Source organism: Amphiprion ocellaris, chromosome 4 (assembly GCF_022539595.1).
Source record: "Amphiprion ocellaris isolate individual 3 ecotype Okinawa chromosome 4, ASM2253959v1, whole genome shotgun sequence".
Classification (NCBI taxonomy): domain Eukaryota; kingdom Metazoa; phylum Chordata; class Actinopteri; family Pomacentridae; genus Amphiprion; species Amphiprion ocellaris.
The window spans coordinates 6,183,124-6,201,377 of NC_072769.1; the positions used below are offsets into that span (position 1 = coordinate 6,183,124).

At 38.9% G+C, this 18,254-nt stretch overlaps 2 protein-coding genes across 4 annotated transcripts; both read right to left on the reverse strand.

Moving 5' to 3' along the window:
* Positions 1–108: 108 nt before the first annotated feature.
* On the reverse strand, positions 109–6,691 carry si:dkey-93h22.7 (Fc receptor-like protein 5). Of its 2 annotated transcripts, XM_023290396.3 has the most exons (13): positions 6,580–6,691; positions 6,463–6,489; positions 6,239–6,365; positions 5,982–6,157; positions 5,258–5,441; positions 3,992–4,098; positions 3,621–3,893; positions 3,214–3,519; positions 3,025–3,126; positions 2,915–2,942; positions 494–542; positions 327–392; positions 109–257 (listed from the first exon to the last, which is right to left on the reverse strand). In XM_023290396.3, exons 1-13 carry the CDS (start codon positions 6,608–6,610, stop codon positions 183–185), a joined length of 1,551 nt encoding a protein of 516 aa, XP_023146164.2. In that variant the 5' UTR covers positions 6,611–6,691; the 3' UTR covers positions 109–182. The 2 variants fall into 2 exon arrangements, with proteins under 2 accessions (XP_023146164.2, XP_035813203.2); XM_035957310.2 differs by having other exon boundaries at positions 109–392.
* LOC111581967 (B-cell receptor CD22-like) lies at positions 6,612–17,858 on the reverse strand. Of its 2 annotated transcripts, none has more exons than XM_055009780.1 (10): positions 17,740–17,858; positions 17,615–17,641; positions 15,663–15,944; positions 15,283–15,531; positions 12,880–13,152; positions 12,451–12,780; positions 10,105–10,215; positions 9,973–9,997; positions 9,812–9,893; positions 6,612–7,188 (listed from the first exon to the last, which is right to left on the reverse strand). In XM_055009780.1, exons 1-9 carry the CDS (start codon positions 17,777–17,779, stop codon positions 9,812–9,814), a joined length of 1,419 nt encoding a protein of 472 aa, XP_054865755.1. In that variant the 5' UTR covers positions 17,780–17,858; the 3' UTR covers positions 6,612–7,188. The 2 variants fall into 2 exon arrangements, with proteins under 2 accessions (XP_054865755.1, XP_054865754.1); XM_055009779.1 differs by having other exon boundaries at positions 15,283–15,579.
* Positions 17,859–18,254: the final 396 nt, after the last annotated feature.

The following is an 18,254-nucleotide window of genomic DNA, read 5'->3' on the forward strand; positions in this document are numbered from 1 at the left end:
AAGGGGCGGAGCTCAACGAGAGAGACAAACATGTGCGGTTGTTATCATTACTTAACCTCTCCAGCAATGTATTTTTAGAGATAAATAACACTCATGTTCACACTGAAATGACACGACAGAGCATCAGATGTTTATTTAACCACAACAGCCTGTGTTTGCAGAGCAAACGTCCCCGTGGCACTTTAAACATGTTCATCTTCCAACGTCGTCTTCTCTTCTTCAATGTGGAGCCATTCATCCAAAGAAGCTTCAGATGTCTGAGGAGGACACAAACACAAGAGTTTGACTGGCTGTTTGTAACCAATAATAAACCCATCTAATCTCACCTGATCAAATTCATCTCCTCTGGCTGTGTTGACCACATCAGGGTCCTCATTGTACATTGACAAGTCCTACAAGAGAAGATTATTTAAGTACACTTACTGTCTCAGGACAAATATGGTGAAATAATGTACACTGGCTTCTGTCAGTGGATGAAAGATTGAAGACTAACCAGGTCGCCCTCATATGCAACGGTCATCCTCTCCATCTCCAGGTTCAACCTGAGAGGAAAACAAGTCAAGTTTTATACTCATAGTCAGCATGAAAGGAATGTAACAACTACCACTGATGACACCAAAATCACTGTTGATTCTGGAAATAATGAGCAAGCTGAAGAGGAGTGTATGATCCACAATGACACTCAAATAAAACATTTTTTCGGGGGGTGATTTATAGATTTCTGTTGATTATTTATATTTTAATTTGATGACCTCTGGCAAAAATATCAAATTCAATAAAGTGAAAGGAACATAATGTTTGTTCCACAAAATTTAAATTATGTTTGCGTCATTGTTAGCAAGTTTGTAAACTAAACAGTTAAACAAATAAAATGTGGGAGAAGAATCATTTTCTGAGCTAAAATTCTTTTAATGATAAACTTTTTTATACTATAAACTCTATTCATTCACATTTTTAGCTGCTTACTGACAGAACAGTGCTATTTGACAATTGAATCCTTATATTCAAGTCAAAATAGACAGACGTATTAAAGTTGACATAAGAAGCAGTTTGCATGTATTATTTTAATTTCTAATGCGCAAACTGATTGTAACCTAAAAAATTTGACTTTTCCCAGCTTACTTGGTTTACTACAACAGCCTGTAAATGAAAATGTCTATGTAAAGATTGTTTAAGAAAATCACAGATTGTATATAAAAATGGATGGAGCAACCGTGACGTCACCCACTGGTTTGTGGACTGCCACTCTAAATTTTTGAGTTTGTAATTTGACCATCATTTTGACTGCCACACTACAGTAGTGACCTGTCAGTCACAAAGTATCCCCACCCTAAAGCACACACTGATTTAATGTTCATTTTACTCTAAATTAGACCATAATTTATAAAGTGAACATCATGCTGTATTGAAAAAGATATGAAACTAGCAATTGAGACCATAAATTCATTCAGAAAATGTTTACTGAGGAGGGAAATCAACTGAGAAATAAGATTATTTTCTCAAATTTCTCAGATTCCAACACACTTTCCAGGTATCTCCTGTTTCTACATTTTGGTTTTGTCATGTGAACACTACCCACAAAATCATTAAATGTCTTGTTTTGTATACTCTTTTGATGAGACAGGTGGATTTCTGCAGTCTCTATTTATTTTTATCATAAAAATGTGACAATAAGGCCAAAAAAATAAGTTGTGTAAAATGTGACAGTACGCTGCATCACTAACCACTAACAGTTACTTTGTCATTAAAGATATTTAGGCTCAAAGATATGTGACCTGCTGACCTTGTAGGTCCCCACTTAAGGTTTCATGCTGTCTAATGAAGGCAGGCATGGCATAAACAATATTAAAACATGTCCTTCCCGCCAACTGTTAATGTTTTGGATTGTAAGAGTAGAGACATAGACTTAGAGCTCTAATCTGCAGCATTTTAACACACAGTATAGTTGACTACATTCATATTTATCTACATGTGATAACAAAGTAGACCTCTGACCCATATTTTATGTCATTCGTTGCTGTGGGCTTTTGTATGAAAGCCACTATGTTGACAAGGAAAACAGGAAAAGGGCCACTGCACTTTGTCACTTACAGCAGTGACCATTGTTTTTCTCAAAGGCCCATTGACTGCTAACATGTTATTTTTCCTGAGAAAAAGAAAACCTGACTGAGAATCAAGCAGCACAGCTCTCTTTGCAAGAGAAGGTAGAAACTTCATATGAAATGTGGTCATCATGTCTGTGCAGATTCATCCAGGTCTCAGTCGTCCAGGAGGTTCAGCGGAAGGCAACAGGATTTTTCTTTCTTGATTCTAGAAAGTTTTTGGTTGTATTTAGGTTCTTGATGACATCTCACCTCTAACTGAAGAGAGCCACTCTGAGTTCATCCTAAGGTTGAAACACCCAAACACAAGCTAATCAGCATTGTATAAAGCAGTGCACAGGCCTATAACCCACAAGACTCAGAAATCCACCTGCATCTAAAAGACAAGGGCCACTCCTCTGAGGATGGCAATGCTTAGTTTCTGGAAGACTGATGGTTTGAGGGAGGACTGCAGGTGGCCATCTTTGCTAAACTAAAACAGCGATCTCTAAACAGAGGAGGGAGGTCTACAGCACCACTTATCACTCATCAGTTATAAAGCAGTCTTGAGACCTCTCCTTAAAAAGTTTCACCACCATTAAGTCCTTGAGTCATCCCTTATCTGGTAGTTTCACAACCAATATGATTTTGGGGGTCACATATACTGTGTATCTGGGACTCTCCATCAGTCAATTAAAACGAAGGAAACCTCTTGGGTGAGACGTGAAACATCTTTCAAGAACCAAAAAGAGAAGTTCAGTTGCCTTCTACTGAAGCTTCTTGGATGTGGTCATCATTTTAAGGTATCGGAAGTAAGCAAAGAAATAACTCACAGAGACTTCTCCCCATACTGCCTCCGCCCTGAAAGAGGAGCAAATCGTGTTATTTCTCAGTGCCAAAATGAAGAGGAGTAACATCAGGCAAAAACAGGCTCTCAACTCACTGAACATCACTCCAATGCAGCAACAAATGGACACCAGGAGAATCAGGGTCGTGAAGCATCCAAAGACAACCGCCACCAGCAAGATGGGAAGGCGATTCAGCACTAGAGGGGCAGAAAGATGAAAGGAAAACTGAGACCAGCTGTAACAAGGATGTTTTACTCAGACCAACAGGAGCAGATCAACTGTACCGTCTTTATCCAAATAGTGCTTCTTGCTGCTTATGGCAGTGGTGTTGTCAAAGCTGTCGGATACTTCACAGCGGTACGTCCCAGTGCTGCTCCTCCCTACAGACAGCAGCAGTATAGATTGTTTTGGAGGCTCATTGGCCACATAGTAGAAGCTTCCTCGGTCTTGTAGAAGTGTTTTGTTGAGGAACCACTGGTACCGTGGATGAGATCCCTTCTTTACCTTGCAGTAGAACCTCAGACTTACAATAGCATAGTTTTCTCCAAGGTCAAAATCGTAATGCATCGTCACCGGCCCACCAACTGGAACTGTTGGACACATTGTGGATTGAAAAGAGATATGGTGAAAAATGGACTATTGTTCAAAAAGTAATGCCTGCTGCAATGTTACTTTTGAACAAGCCACATACCAACTTCTAAAGGCAACCAATCACTGTATGCAATTCGGTCGCTGTTGTTTGCTTGGCACTGGAGCCATCCCAAGTGGCGGTCCAAGACCAGTGGAACCTTAAATGTAGCTTGCCTATCATCAGTTGTCATATTTGACACCAGTTCTGTCCTGTTGTAGAGGGAAAAGGTGATGGGTGGAGTTCCTCTTGTTGACTCACAGGTGACCACAGCAGAATAATTTTGGGAATCCTCCTTTAACACAGTGAACGTGATGCTTGGGTTTGACACCAAATCTGAAGGGATGGGAAGTAGAAGGATGTTATTTTGCTATATTTGAAATAAATTTATTAAAAATGGATGCCAAGAAAGTTTACCACTGATGACAGCTAACCTTTAACTGTGAATACAACTTTAGAGCTGTTGGAGCTGAAGACCCTTGTTTTGTTGAAAGTGTTGGTCGCCACACACACGTAGGAGCCGCTATCTCCAGAAGAAGTTCTGATGGGTGACAAGGATTTTTATTCGTAGAGCACTTGTGACTTTTTACTTGGGCAGTGTTGGATAGATTTGTAGTTCTTTAACCTGTGTCACTGTAGTACTTATGTCATGCCAATGACTAGTTTATGTTATGTTTGTAAGTACTATTTCTTCATAAAAAGTTCAGCTTTACAGTTCTTTATGTGTTTTTGCTCATTGGTACATGACATGTAACTCCTTAAATAAAAAGTTATTTTAACATTTCTGCTTATCTATATATTGAACAAATGAGATAAAATATATAGTGAGTTTAAGAGGTGGTAACTGTATCTTTTTTCCTTTGGTCAGAGTGAGGCTAGCTATTTCCACCTGTATGTTTATGCTAAGCTAAGCTACTTAGAACTTAAAAAGCCCATAGTACACACGTTTACAGGTTTGTTATTTTATTTTGTTGTCAACTAGAATATGTCTGCATGCTTCAATGTTCCAGAAACACTTTTTTTTTATCAGACTGTGCATTGCTACCACACTTCTTTTAATCCTTAGTTTGAAAAGATTTGTTTTGTCTCCTGTCTCTTTGAGAATCCCTTTTCCATTCTGCTCTAACTGATTAACAGGCTTGACAAAAGGAAAACAACATGACTATGTACAATAACTCTGGTATGAAATAATGGCGGATTGCAAGGAAGCTGCTCATTCTTCACTAAGTAGGCAGTATGCAAATACATTATAAAATAATGTCGCAAAAAAGTAACAGAAGAAAAGTCTTAAAAAGAGGTGTTTCAGGCAGTATTTTCTATGGGGGAAACATTTCCTCTGATGTGGACTTGGGGTTTGTATAGTAAATATGTAGAACTTTTATAGGCGCAAAGGAATAATCTATGTAATTTAGTGAAGGAAGAGAAAAATCCCCCCTCCAAACACTGAAACTTTAAAAACACAGAGATCTCAGACTGGTATCAATTTTCAATGTAACTCAAGGAAAAAGGCCAAGGACATTCTTCCCTTAAAAATGTTAAATGAATGCACCGTTACATCCACCAGAAACACCATAGCAACCACCTGGCAACACTCCATCAACCACTTAGCAACCAGCTGGCACCACCGTAGATTTACACATGCTCACAAAAAAACTGGAACTGTAGCACCTGCTGGATTGTCTCAATAATATTCCTCTGACCTGTAGATCATGAGGCGGTCATCTGCAACATAGCGGACTGGAGACTGCGAGACGGGCTGACCATTGAGCAGCCACTTGTAGGAAACGTGAGTTCCGGCACTGAGTTCACACCGTAGCTTCAGTGGATTCCCCTCATAGAGCTCCACTGGACCTGAATGGATGATCTCTGCACCTTCCACTGGCTCTGCAGGAGAGACACCATAACAGGCTGATATCCTTATCCTACTTCAAAACAAGAAGAAGTCTTTTTGTTTGGGCAGTGAAGATTCCCAGTTTTCTAAATTTGGACCCCTAGTGGACATGCGGTTTTATTTTCATGATGTGGGCTACGCAACACGGACCCAAATACTAGGAAGTAGGTGAGCAGTTTTTTATTAACGTGAGCACTTTAAGTCTGACATACTGGCCCACAGAGCATCATCCTGACTTGACTGTTCATCATCAAGCTACAGGTTGATGAAACCACATATTTTGACGTCAGTTGCAGGCCAGCTTAACACTGGGTAATTTTATGAAAAATATCTTTTAGGGTTAACCATGCTCTGGCTTGTTTCTATTTGACATGGTAAAAGCTCTATTTTTTAAAAGAGACTTGGCCAAAAATCAGCTTACAGTAAAAGCAGTGAATAAATACAACAGACAGCATAAAACTTAGACAAGAATAAATATGTAAAATGCTTTATGTTACTGTTACAGGGATGCTATGTACATGCAAGAGACTCACCAACAACCTTCAGGTAGTGTGGGTGGCTCACAGTGGGCGTTATCTCTGAGTTGTTCTGTGCACTGGCAACACACTCCAGGTATCCCTCATGAGATGTTTTGATTATCATGGGAATGACTGCAACCTCCCCGTCCAGTGAGGTGGATTCACCCAACAACCAATTATGGTCACCCACCCTAGAAAAGGTTGATAATTAAAGGAATTTGCTATCATTTCTTCATGCATTTTGACACCGTGATCATATTTAACATGCTCACTTGAATAATTGCAACAAGATGAGCTCATCTTCTGGGTAGTCCAGCACTTCACATTCAAATTCTACAGCTTTTTTAGCTAAAGCCTCCGAGGGGCCATACAGCTGTGGACGCCCCAGAAATGACTGACCTGTTAGAAAATAAACAAAAAGATTTACCACAAACAATCGTCAGCTGCGAAATTATATAAACTTACTACACACATGCATATCATGAAGTCAACTTACTGCTTTCTTTGCTGCAGTAGAACAAGCCTGAAGCAATGAAGAAGAAATTAGTTTACAAGAGTTTAAAACTGTGAAATATTACTTGTATTGTCGTGCAGTTTGTCTTGATCAGCTTACCCAGTATGACCACAAAGACAGAAGCAAACATCTTGCTGTAAAATAAAAGGCTTTAATGCAACAACATGGTAAGCTGTGTAAAACAGGGCAGATGAGTCCTGACCGTTTCAAATTAAGGGCTGAAGCACTGTATGTGCAAAAAGCATGCACACACAGAGACATGTGCAAGTAACTGATAGTGTTGAACTACACCTCCCTGCTGCCCCCTCCCTCTGTAGTATCACACTGGTTTGTTCATGCTCTAACAGCCATAAAGTACAGTACAGTACAAGAATATTACAGAAACACAAGTCAGAAACAGCACTACTATCTATCTATCTATCTATCTATCTATCTATCTATCTATCTATCTATCTATCTATCTATCTATCTATCTATCTATCTATCTATCTATCTATCTATCTATCTATCTATCTATCTATATTCATTTTTATTTTTGCAAAGAAACAGCATACAGCAGTTGGCCTGCACAATTACCTACTCTTTATAACTAAATGTTGCAAAGATGTCTTTGAAACAATTTGGCAATTCAAGAACAGCAACAGATAGTTTGTTTTTAAATTCAAAAAATGACAAAAGAGGTGCAGGATCACACTGTACGTCCATGACCTGAAAAAGAGAGAGAGAGAAAGTCATGGTCATAATGTGTTTTTGTTTATAACTGGTTAATTCATGTCTTAAAAAATACATTTTTTTAGGACAGCCCATAGCTATTTGTGCTGGGCAGTTGCCATTTTCCTCACGAATTTCCGTAAAAGTTCTGCTGGTATAAGAAAGATGGGCAGATTTTGACAAAGATAAAGGAATCTAGGGAGGGAGACCATCTTGATTTAATTTATAAGGCAGATATTTGACAGCGGTAAGGCTTTCCATTTCTCTATGCACTGTTTTAAATTAGCCGAAATTCAGTTTAACGATTGATATGGGAATTTTGGGTATGGTCAGGCCGAGGTAGTTGAGGTGATCTTTAACTATCTTGAATGGGGTACTTTTCAAAAAGCCTTGTGAGAAGTTATTGGAGAGAGGCATAAATTCACTTTTTGTCCAGTTTATGGTGTAACCTGATAGTCTGCCAAAAAGAGTGATTGAGTCGAGGTGGTAGGGGACTGATTCCTCAGAATTTTGCAAGTACAGTATGAAGTCGTCTGCATACAAGCTGATAAGGGTGTGACGGCCATGCCCACAGCCACACAAAATGTTGTAGCATTTACACACTCACAAACACCATTACATGTTTAGTTACTTTGAATTGCAGTCACTTAAATTACATACAACACACAGTTTGTTTTGTTTAAAATTGGTTTATTAGCACTTTGACAACACACTGTTTTCTGGGTGGAGCACATGCATTTAGTTTACATTGTTTGTCATTTTGCTATTTGTTTGTATTAATTCATTTCTCCTTTCTTTGAGTTACCTGGCTGCTGTGTAGCATTTCCTGCTTGGGGACAGACAAAAGACTGCTGAGGGCGGAGCATGACTTTACGATGAATTCCCTCCCACAGACCAAACCAAGTGCGTTTACATTGTAGGGGGGATCAGGGTTTCATTCTGTTAGTTTTAAATATTCTGTATATAGTTTTCCCCCTGTGTGTTAAATGTGGCCTGATCAGCCACTATATATGTTGCCCCAATGTCTCATTCTGGCAGGTCTGTCAGTTGAGTTGTATCTAGGTTTTGTTAACCTTATTTTCAGTAGTTATATTTGGTTGACTTCTTTTAAGAGCCCAGTAACTTAGATTTCATTGTCTTCAGTTATTTGTTTTGTAAAAGGTACTTTTTCCTTGGAAAATAAATCCATCTTTTTTTGGAACTTTAAACCTGGGTTTTTGTGCTTGACTGCTTGGTCCACGACAAAGGGTTTCCACGCGACCCACTTTTAATCAAACAATGTTTGGGTGACTTCTTCTTCCTCTTCTGTGAGCAAAGGGCTCAAGCACAATTGCAAAAAGGACCGGTAAGAGGGGCAGCCTTGTTTGACGGAGCGGTGAAGAGAGAACGAAGCTGATTTGTCACCATTCGTTAGAATAGAGCACACTGGGCTTGCATGTATTAGTTTTACCCAGGATACGAATGAATCGCCAAATCCAGACCTATGTAATGACTCAAATATATAGGGTCAAAGGCCTTTTGCCTAGGGAAAGAATAGCTGCTCTACTGGTACCGCTGTGACCAGTGAAGATAGCATTAAGGAAGCGCCTTACATTGGAAAAGGAAAATTTGCCTGGGATAAACCTGTTTGATCAGGGTGAATGATAGATGATAGATGTTTGTTGAGCCAGCAGTTTAGTAATTACTTTCTATCAAAGCTATGGAGTGCGATGGGTTTATAGCTACCTGGGTCTGTCTCATCTCTGCTTTTCTTTAAGATCAATGATATGTTCGCTTTGTATAACATTTTAGTTAGGGCGTCATCATTCTTAGAGCTGGTTTTCATCCTGAGAAGGAGTGAGGCGAGGTTATCAAAGAATCTTTTATAAAATTTGCAGCCAAAGTCGTCTGGCCAAGCTGCTTTGCCTGATGGAAATTTATCAGACTTTATCTCATCCAAAGTGAAATCAGAATCTAAGTCTTTCCCGGCCATATCGTCAAGCTTAGGTAGTGTAAAGGAGTCAAAAAAGTTGCTTAGATTTGAGCGTGAAGGGCAGGATTTGGAGCTGTAAAGCTCGCTGTAAAAATTTTTAAAGCAGTTGTTGATGTCTTTGGGGTCAGTCAGCAGTGAGCCTAATTTTGATTTGATGCAGTGAATTGACCTTGAGGCCTAGACGCCTCTGAGTTGCTGCTGAGGAGCCTTCTGGGTTTATTGCCTATCTCAAAGTGTTTTTGCCTTTACTTAGGAAAAAATCTTTTAATTTGTTCACACTTTGTGTGTGTGTGTGTGTGTGTGTGTGTGTGTGTGTGTGTGTGTGTGTGTGTGTGTGTGTGTGTGTGTGTGTGTGTGTGTGTGTGTGTGTGTGTGTGTGTTTTCTCTCAGAAGCTTTTGTAAATTTGCACTAACAACAGGAAAACTGACATAGTGTTCAACTGTATTACAGCTGTGCTTTAGAAATATTGTGATTTCTACCCAAAACACTGAACCTATTTTCAATATAATTAGTGTGAAATTATACAGTCCTTCAAAGGAAACCTACCACAAAGTTACATTTGTGTATTTATTATTTAGAGGAAACTAAGTGACCTGTAAATGACAGTATAATTACACAGTAGGCTGTATCTTACTGATCCAAACTACCTAATTCAAGACATCACAATCTGTAGAGGACTTATCAGTCAGCTTTCCTGACGTCAGTTCGGACAGAGGAAGAGCCTCAGACCTGGGATAAGAGGATACAGACTTTGTTCAGCAGGTTGATTTGAGTTAAATTGTCTAAGCATCGATGAGATAAAACTTACTTTGCTGGAGAAATGTGGGCATGAGCTGTGGACAGAGTCAGGCGGAGACATAAGAATATTTACTATAAATTGAGCTACATGATTTCTGTGAATTCCTTGAAACATATGCATGCACAACAAAGAAAAACATACCTTGGTTGTGGTCAAACATCTTGTATACACAGGCTGAACCCGCAGCCAGCGCCAGGAGAAGGAAGCAACAGAATGCAACAGTGATCACCTCAATGGTGGTCAAGAAAACCTCTATGGAAGAGAAGAGGCAAGGTCAGTTGATCATACTGTAGATGTAGCATGTAAGTCAATTAAATATACAATATGGTGTTTTTACTTGGTGGAGTTTCAGTAGAGGATGTTGCATGTAGTTAATACTTCTGACTGTCTGATTTTACACAAAGAGCAGATTAAAAAAAAAAAAAAAAAAGAATATGAACAATTTTACGATGAGCCCTCTAAATCCCAAAACCCACTGGTGGGTCTGAAAGGCATGTTATCTATAAAAAAAATCACTAGAGCTACAGCATTTATCAGAACCAGAAACTGGAAAAAATGTCAAGCCATCTATGTAGAACAAACTTGAAACAAGGGTTCATACAGTCATGGTGAAATGAACCATCTTTGCAATGTTTTGAGCTGAAAAACTTTGTGATTTTAAGCTGTACACTTTGGAATGTAATGTCACCATTACATTCAATGTCCCTCTTAAATTGAGGCCAGCAATATAGAGGCCTAAAAGAAGCCCGTAAAGAAGCTATATATACTATACTACTATACTAGAAGTTTGGAGGTGCAAAAATGATCATTTTCAACATAGATCTGAAAATCATTCTTATGAAATAATTACATCACATTTTCTTCACCTTTCTTCATTTGTCATCACGTTTTTAACTTTGTCGTGGTCCTTGAACTACTCATCTGTGATGTGCCCGTCCTCCAGAAAACTAAATAGAATTTACGCTTAAAATCGTGATATTTCATCAGAATCACTTTATTCTTTGTGTCTCTTTTAAATAATAAATCTTTTGCATTAACCAGATTATATTAAAAAAATAAAAATTCTGTGCACCTTTCCACAACCAAGAATCCATTAGAGACTCAACTAAAATGAAAAACCACACAACAAATATTGAGGGACTTTGTGGCTAAACCGTAGACCGTGTCTACATAAAGCAGATAGGAGACAAGTATGGAAAAACATTACAAATTAGATTTTGTTGTCACTTTGTTGTTCTGCACAAAACACACTTTTGAGTTCTCTTTACTTCTAGTCATGGTTGTGTTGTTTCAATCCACTTTTCACATCTGAAGACTGTCACTTCTATTTGCATAAAAGTTACCAGAGTCCACCTACTAGTTCCTTTAGGGCTCATTGATTAACAGTGTGCATGGTGTTTGTTTAAACTGACCAAAAACTTAAGTGTAAAAACAGCGATGTGTCGTTTTACAAGAAGTTGAGTCAAACTGTCTTGGAGTCTTTGTGCATGAAATCACTCCCTCATTCACTCATCTTCTATTCACTAAATATTTTACTGTCTAGTTTACAAACAGTGAGAAATATATAAAGATTTCAGACATTCATGAGACATAATTTTGCAACACCACCACAAGCTGTTGAGTTGCACAACAGTAGTTTTTTTTTTAATCTTTAAACTACAGATTTGGGGAATAGCAGAAAGTATTGTACAAGGCATGGACACCAGACTTTGGGATGCCAAACACCAAATAAATTTCTTCATAAGTTCATACTGTTGCTGTATTTACTATTACAGTTTTTGTATTTTTATTTTCTCCAAACATGTTTTAGAGTGTAGGGACTCTTCAGTTAACTGCTGTGTGTGTTTACACAGAGCAAAGAGGTGAAAAGTACGGAACTCAATATATTTTACAAAAAATTTAAAAACTTGGCATAAATGTACCACATTTTTCCAAGCACTCACAGGTGTTGCAAGTACTGAAATAAACTCTGGCTCTACATACTACAGATTTTTTACTATTTACATTTTCTTTCTGTATTTGTTTTCATACTTACGCTGTAAAAACACAACCTGCAGTTAGTCCAGTTCATCCAAAAAGTCTCAGAATTTCTGCCAAGTGACTATTTTTCACAACTGAGTGAAAAATGGCTTAATGGTTGCAATGAGGAAAGCAGGACTTTTTCCTTTTTTTCTGGACTTGGAACAAATGCAAGAATTTTTAGCAAAATTTTAAATGAGACATGCAGAGTAAAATTCAACAATTTTGAGCGTAAATTTGCTTATGTTTTCTGATGGAAACACGTCATTGGTGAGTATTTCAAGGACATTTGGAAAATTGAAAATCCAACGATTCTTTCTGTTTTTTGGTTTCTGGCTCTGAATGATGTAAAAAATGGTGTAATTTTGGTGATTTTTTTAAAGATAACTTGCCTTTCAAACCCACCAGTTGGTTTTGGGAATTAGAGTGTTGAGATTATTATTATTTGCCTACTCCTCATCTTTTCACCTGTAACTTGGACCAGCTCAGCGGCACTCTCCACCCAAGGCCCAGAGTCATCGTATTGGTCCCTGGCCCTGCAGCGGTAATACCCAGACTCCTCTGGGCTGAGCTTAGTGAGGACTAGGGTTCGTCTTTGGTCAGCGAGGGCAAAGTGAGGCAGGGTGGTCTGAATGTGGGAATCCTCATGTGACATGGGAAGGATGGTGTCATTTAAGAGCCAGGAGAAGTAAGGAAAAGTTCCTCTGCTGACATGACAGCTCAGCCTGGCGGCGGCCAGTTTGGATTCAGCTGTGTACAGATGTTCCACCTCCACTTTCACATCACCCCCAACTGGCACTGGACAGACAGAGGCAAAGAGAGCATCAGAAAAGAAGATTTAAAGGTTGGAAATTACAGAAAGATACGTCATGCCATTCACATGTCAGTGGCTCATACCTACTTCCAGGTTCACCGGTTCACTTATCAGTTCCTGTAGCTCAGATTTTACCCGACATCGTGCCACACCCATGTCCAGTCCGGGTACCACGGCGACCTGGAACCAGGCAGCGAGGGAGTCTGTTGCTGTGATAGATCCCACCTCCTTGTCGTCTACCAGAAGAGAGAAGTTCACCGGAGGACTCCCTCTGGAAGACCAGCAGGTTACGTTGCCACGGTAACTGTCTCCTTCTTTGAAAATGAAGAAGGAGATCCTCGGTTTCGAAACATAGACTGGTGGAGAGGAGAGAAGAAGGTGGGGAGAGATGATACAGTTTAGTAAAACTGAAACAAATCAGGTGCCTGAGTCAAGTTTATATGGCCAAAAGAATGAGAACAAGGACTGTGTGTCTTTATCTTGGGATGTTTTAATAGTTTTAAGTTGGACCTTTATTCCCAGTTATGAAGATATTAATGCCACAGCATACATGATATGTTAAACTATAGTTTGTTCCAGGGAAGGTGCTGTCATGTTTGGATGTGACTGTAGGCACCTAGATGCGTTTAACTCAATGTGTAACAATTAAAATGCAATAATTTGAGTTCATGATAAATCAAGAGTTATTTACATTTATTTGAATAGTAGTTAGATGACTTTATTTTTTGAACTCAAGGTATGTGACTGATTTAGAGTGTTACAACTTCATTCATCTGTCATCTAGCATGCACCTTTAATTGTTTGTTGAGTTCCAGGAATAGGGGGTGTGGTTAACCAGTTCAGCTGTCGGGCATTGAGAGCGACACAGCTTTTGGACCTGTTTGTTACTTTTAATTGTCTTGGAATATTATTAACATTTTGGAAAAGGAACAACTATCTTGTACACTGTATTTTTGTTGTGTGTGATTTTAAGTAAACTGTTTAACTTTCTTGAGTGGCCCAGTGGATTCTTTCGCGGATGTGGTTTGTAGGTAGAGGAATGTTCATTGCCAGCTTTTCTAACTGGAACCTACAGTTACAGTGTTACCAGTCACAAACCCAGGTCCATAAAAATGCTTCCCCAAATGAGTGTAGTGACTAGTGTGATGACCCCTTAAGTCATCTTGAGGGTGCCTCTAATCGTTTGTTTCTATTGGTTCTGCCTGTTGCTGCTTAATGAAATGATGAGCGCCTGCGGGCCCCAGTGTGTTTCTGGGTTACTTGAGTGCTGGCTGCAGTCTAATCATTCTCTCTGCTTCCCTCTGCAGGTGCCACACACCCAGGTCTGGTTATGGTGTTTTAGTTCTTCCTTTAGGATTTGGTTTTGCATTTACAACACCTGCATACACATTATTCATACACGCATCACACACACAGACACCATAGACTCTTCTGATTCTCACAACCCCGTGCTCTTTTGACCTTAATTTGGTTGGATTTAAGTTAATAGTTGGTTTGTCTCTTATTTTGTTGTGGCTATTTTGAGCCAGGTCATAACAAACAGGGGCTCGTTCATTCAGGTCATAACACTAGTCTGCACAAAGCTCAGACCTCAACCCCTGGAAAAGCCATAACATGACATACTAGATGGTTTATTCCACAGAACCATCTAATAAGTCATCCTTGGAAACTGTGTGGAAAATGATAGTCATTAAGAAATAATATTAGGTGAACCATCTATCTGTCACCCTCTGCTGGTTTAACTCACACCAGTAGCTGCCAGTACTTACACTTGGGATGCAGTTGCCAACTATTTTAATAACTGATTAATCATTTAAGTATTTTTTATAGCAAAAAAGCAAAACATTGGAAGGATCCATGTTTTCAAATGAGACAATTTGGTGCATTTATTTGTCTTACATTATATAGTGCAGCAAATATTTGGGGGTTTTAAACAGTTGATTGGAGACAACACATTTAGCGACGCTGCCTTGTGCTCTCAGAAATTGTGATGAATATTTTTAACTGTTTTATGAGAAAATGAATACAAGATTAATCAATAATCAAAATAATCATTAGTTGCAGCCCTAGTTTAGAGCAGTCGTGTTAATATTTGGTAAGTAGTACAAAATTTAAGCCACAGGCTTAAAGGAATGTCAATAGTCTACAGCGATTTGGTCAAATTAAGTCAAATTTTGTGAATCAAAGCCCTTGATGAAAAGTGAATGAATCATGTTGAAAGACAAGTGAATATTTGTTCTTAATTCATGGCAATCTCACAAAAACTGATTTTAGACAAAACCAAAAATGTCAATCTTACAGTGGCACTAGTAGAAAGTAGTAGGATTAATCCTCTGGGAAAGATGAATACTGGCTAGTAACTTATTAATGGCATGGCAGAATCAAAGATCTTCATACAGTATTTTGAGCTGAGAAAATTAGTTTAATATGGGACCTTTATGTCTTCAGTGTACTCTGCTTTGTTTTGTTTGTTTGTTGATAGATACCTTTGATTGTCACCTGAACCTCTTGGCTGCCAGAAAACCTCCTGATGTCCTTCACCATGGACCAAGCCATGCAAGAATAATCTCCAGCATGCTCTGGGGTCACGCTCTCCATCACTAGCTTGTTCCCAGCGAGGTGGAAGAAGGCCAAGGCAGACGATGTTACTTCCTTCTTATTGAACAACCAGGTGTAGGAAAGGTGGGATCCTGTTTGGACATCACAGCTCAGGACAAGGCGTGACCCTTCATACGCTACCGGGGGGAAGGGGTCAGAGGTCACTCTGGTGTTTGATGCTGGAGCTGGTAAAGAGGGAATGACAGAGGTTTGGGGAGGAGTTCTAGTTTGCTAGTGTTCATTGAAATACCCAGCAGTTAATACTCACTGACAACACTCAGCTGGATGCTGTTGCTGACTCCTGTATTTCCTCCAGCTGTCGCCCTACAATGGTAAGACCCGTCTGATGCTGCAGAGACTTTCAGGAAGAATGCTACAGATTGGCCCCCTATGGGATCGATATCTCTGCCAACCAGCACATCGCTGTCCTTCAACAGCTCATAGGTGACAGGTGGAGGGGAGTCAGGCGCAATACATCGGAAAGCCACCCTTGAGTTTAGGTAAGCCTTATCAGGACCAGTCAACACTGGACGAAGAGGAATTGATCCACCTAAAGAATGAAATAAAACAGTGGAAATAAAAGCAGCTCTTATTGAAAGTATTCACCCCCCTTGAAAGTTCTTTGAATTGCTTTTAAATATTGAATCTTGGTCCATTTTACTTTTTTGACAAGAATTTACAGAAAAAGACTCATTTTTGACAAAATTGAAAACAGATTTCTACAAAGGCATGTCAATTAATTAAAATGTAAAATGTAAAACAGGTGAATAAAACAAGGCAGTATTTAGTAGATCCACTTTTGGATGCAATTATAGCAATAAGCCTGTGCAGACAGATCTCAGTCGGCCTGAACATTTGGATGGTGCTATTTGACCCTGTTCGGCCTGGGCATTGACTCGGCCACACCAGGACATTCACTCTGTTGTCTGTAACCATTTCTTTGTAGCTTTGGTTGTTTGCTTTGGGTAATTGTTTTGCCCCAAAACAAATCTTCTACCAAGTTGCAGTTCTTTTGCACCCAGCACCAAGTTGTCCTCCAAGATTTCCCTATAATTTGCGGCATTAATTGTACCCTCTACATTTAAAAACCTTCAAGATCCTGCCTCAGAAAGGCATCCCCACATCATGATGCTGCCACCACCATGCTTCGCAATGGGCATGGTGTGTTTGCGATGATTTGCAATGTTTGGTGTCCTGAAAATATAGTGTCCAGTCTGATAGCCAAAAAGCTCAATTTTAGTCACATTAGACCAACGTACCTCTTTCTAGTTGACCTGCGAGTCTCCCACATTCCTTCTGGTGAATTCGAATGGAGATTTAATGTCTGCTTTTTCAACAGTGGCTTTCTCTTTGCCACTTTCCCATAAAGTTTTGACTGATAAAAAATATCGACATTTGCTATATGAACAATCTCTCCCATCTCAGTCGCTGAACCTTGTAACTCCTTCAGAAGTTATAGGTGTCGTGGTGGCCTCATTCACTGGTGTCTTTTTTGCACAGTTACTCAGGTTGCGAGGATTGCCTGCTCTAGCCAGATTTATACATGTGCCATGTTCATTTAATGTCTTAATGATGGATTAAACTGCACTCCAAAAGATATCCAATGACTTGAAAATGTACTTGTATCCATCCCTGACGTGTGCTTTTCAATGTTTTCATAAAGTTGCTTGGAGTGCTCATGGTGTAGTTACATCCAGGAGTACTGATTCACCAGTGACTGGATCTTGATCCTGTTATCACTTTAGACACGTTTGCTGCACTCAGATGATCTCTTTCACTAAACGTGACTTGTAGCACCAACTGGCTTCACCTGTGTTGAATCAGGTGAATATATTTAAAGGGGAGAATACTGATGAAATTGCTAATTTTGCATATTATATTTTACATTTTTTGACATTACCTTGTAGAAATGTTTTCACTTTGACATGAAATAGGTTTTTTTGGTAAATTCTTGTCAAAAAAGCCAAAAATATATTGACCACGATTTAATACTGAAAGGCAATAAAAGGGTAAAACTTCTAAGAGGGTTAAAACTTATAATAGACACTGTAATTGTGCTTGAATCCCTGAAATGTACCAATAAGAATGGCCCACCAAATTATTTTTAGATCATTTCTGCACATTTTATTAAACCTAAGAATATCAAATTCCTGAACTAATGCTCTCTGACATGATCTAAAACTGAGCTTCATATCTTAAGTACTGCTTTAAGACACTTACTTATCTTGATGAGCAAACTTGCGGTAGCTGAAATTAAAAAACAGCAACAATACATTGCAGTAAGAATATTAGTCCATTAAATAACTTATTTAATTTATTATTTTAAACAAATACATCCAACTTACCCAAAATTGGCCAAAAATCAAGACCTTGGTGTTTCTTCATTGCAGTGCTATGCACGTATCTAGGGCATGGTTTCTGTAGCTCTGTTGCACGTATGTGTCTCGTTGTGCATGCATGTGTGTACACGTCAACGCAAAGGGGTGTTACACATATGTTGCAAGTAGATAACATGTTGGCTGCATGTTTTCCTTCAATTTAACTAACAGTGTGATGTCACATACAAATGAAGATTACAAACATGCAGAAAATGAAAAGGTTCCAATGAGCATCGCATCTGAAAAACATTCACTGTCAGCTGAAGTGACATTTTGAAACAATATTGAGATTATTATGTCTGCATATGAAATGACTGTTCATTTGCATCCATTCATGTCATACGTTGTCTCTAAACTGAATAGATCAAGCTGAACACACTCAAAAGGACATAAAATGACTATTCATCACACACACAAAAACTCTCTATTTAGTTTACATGAAGACTTATGTGACCTTTGCAGGAAAGGTTCACAGTTGTATT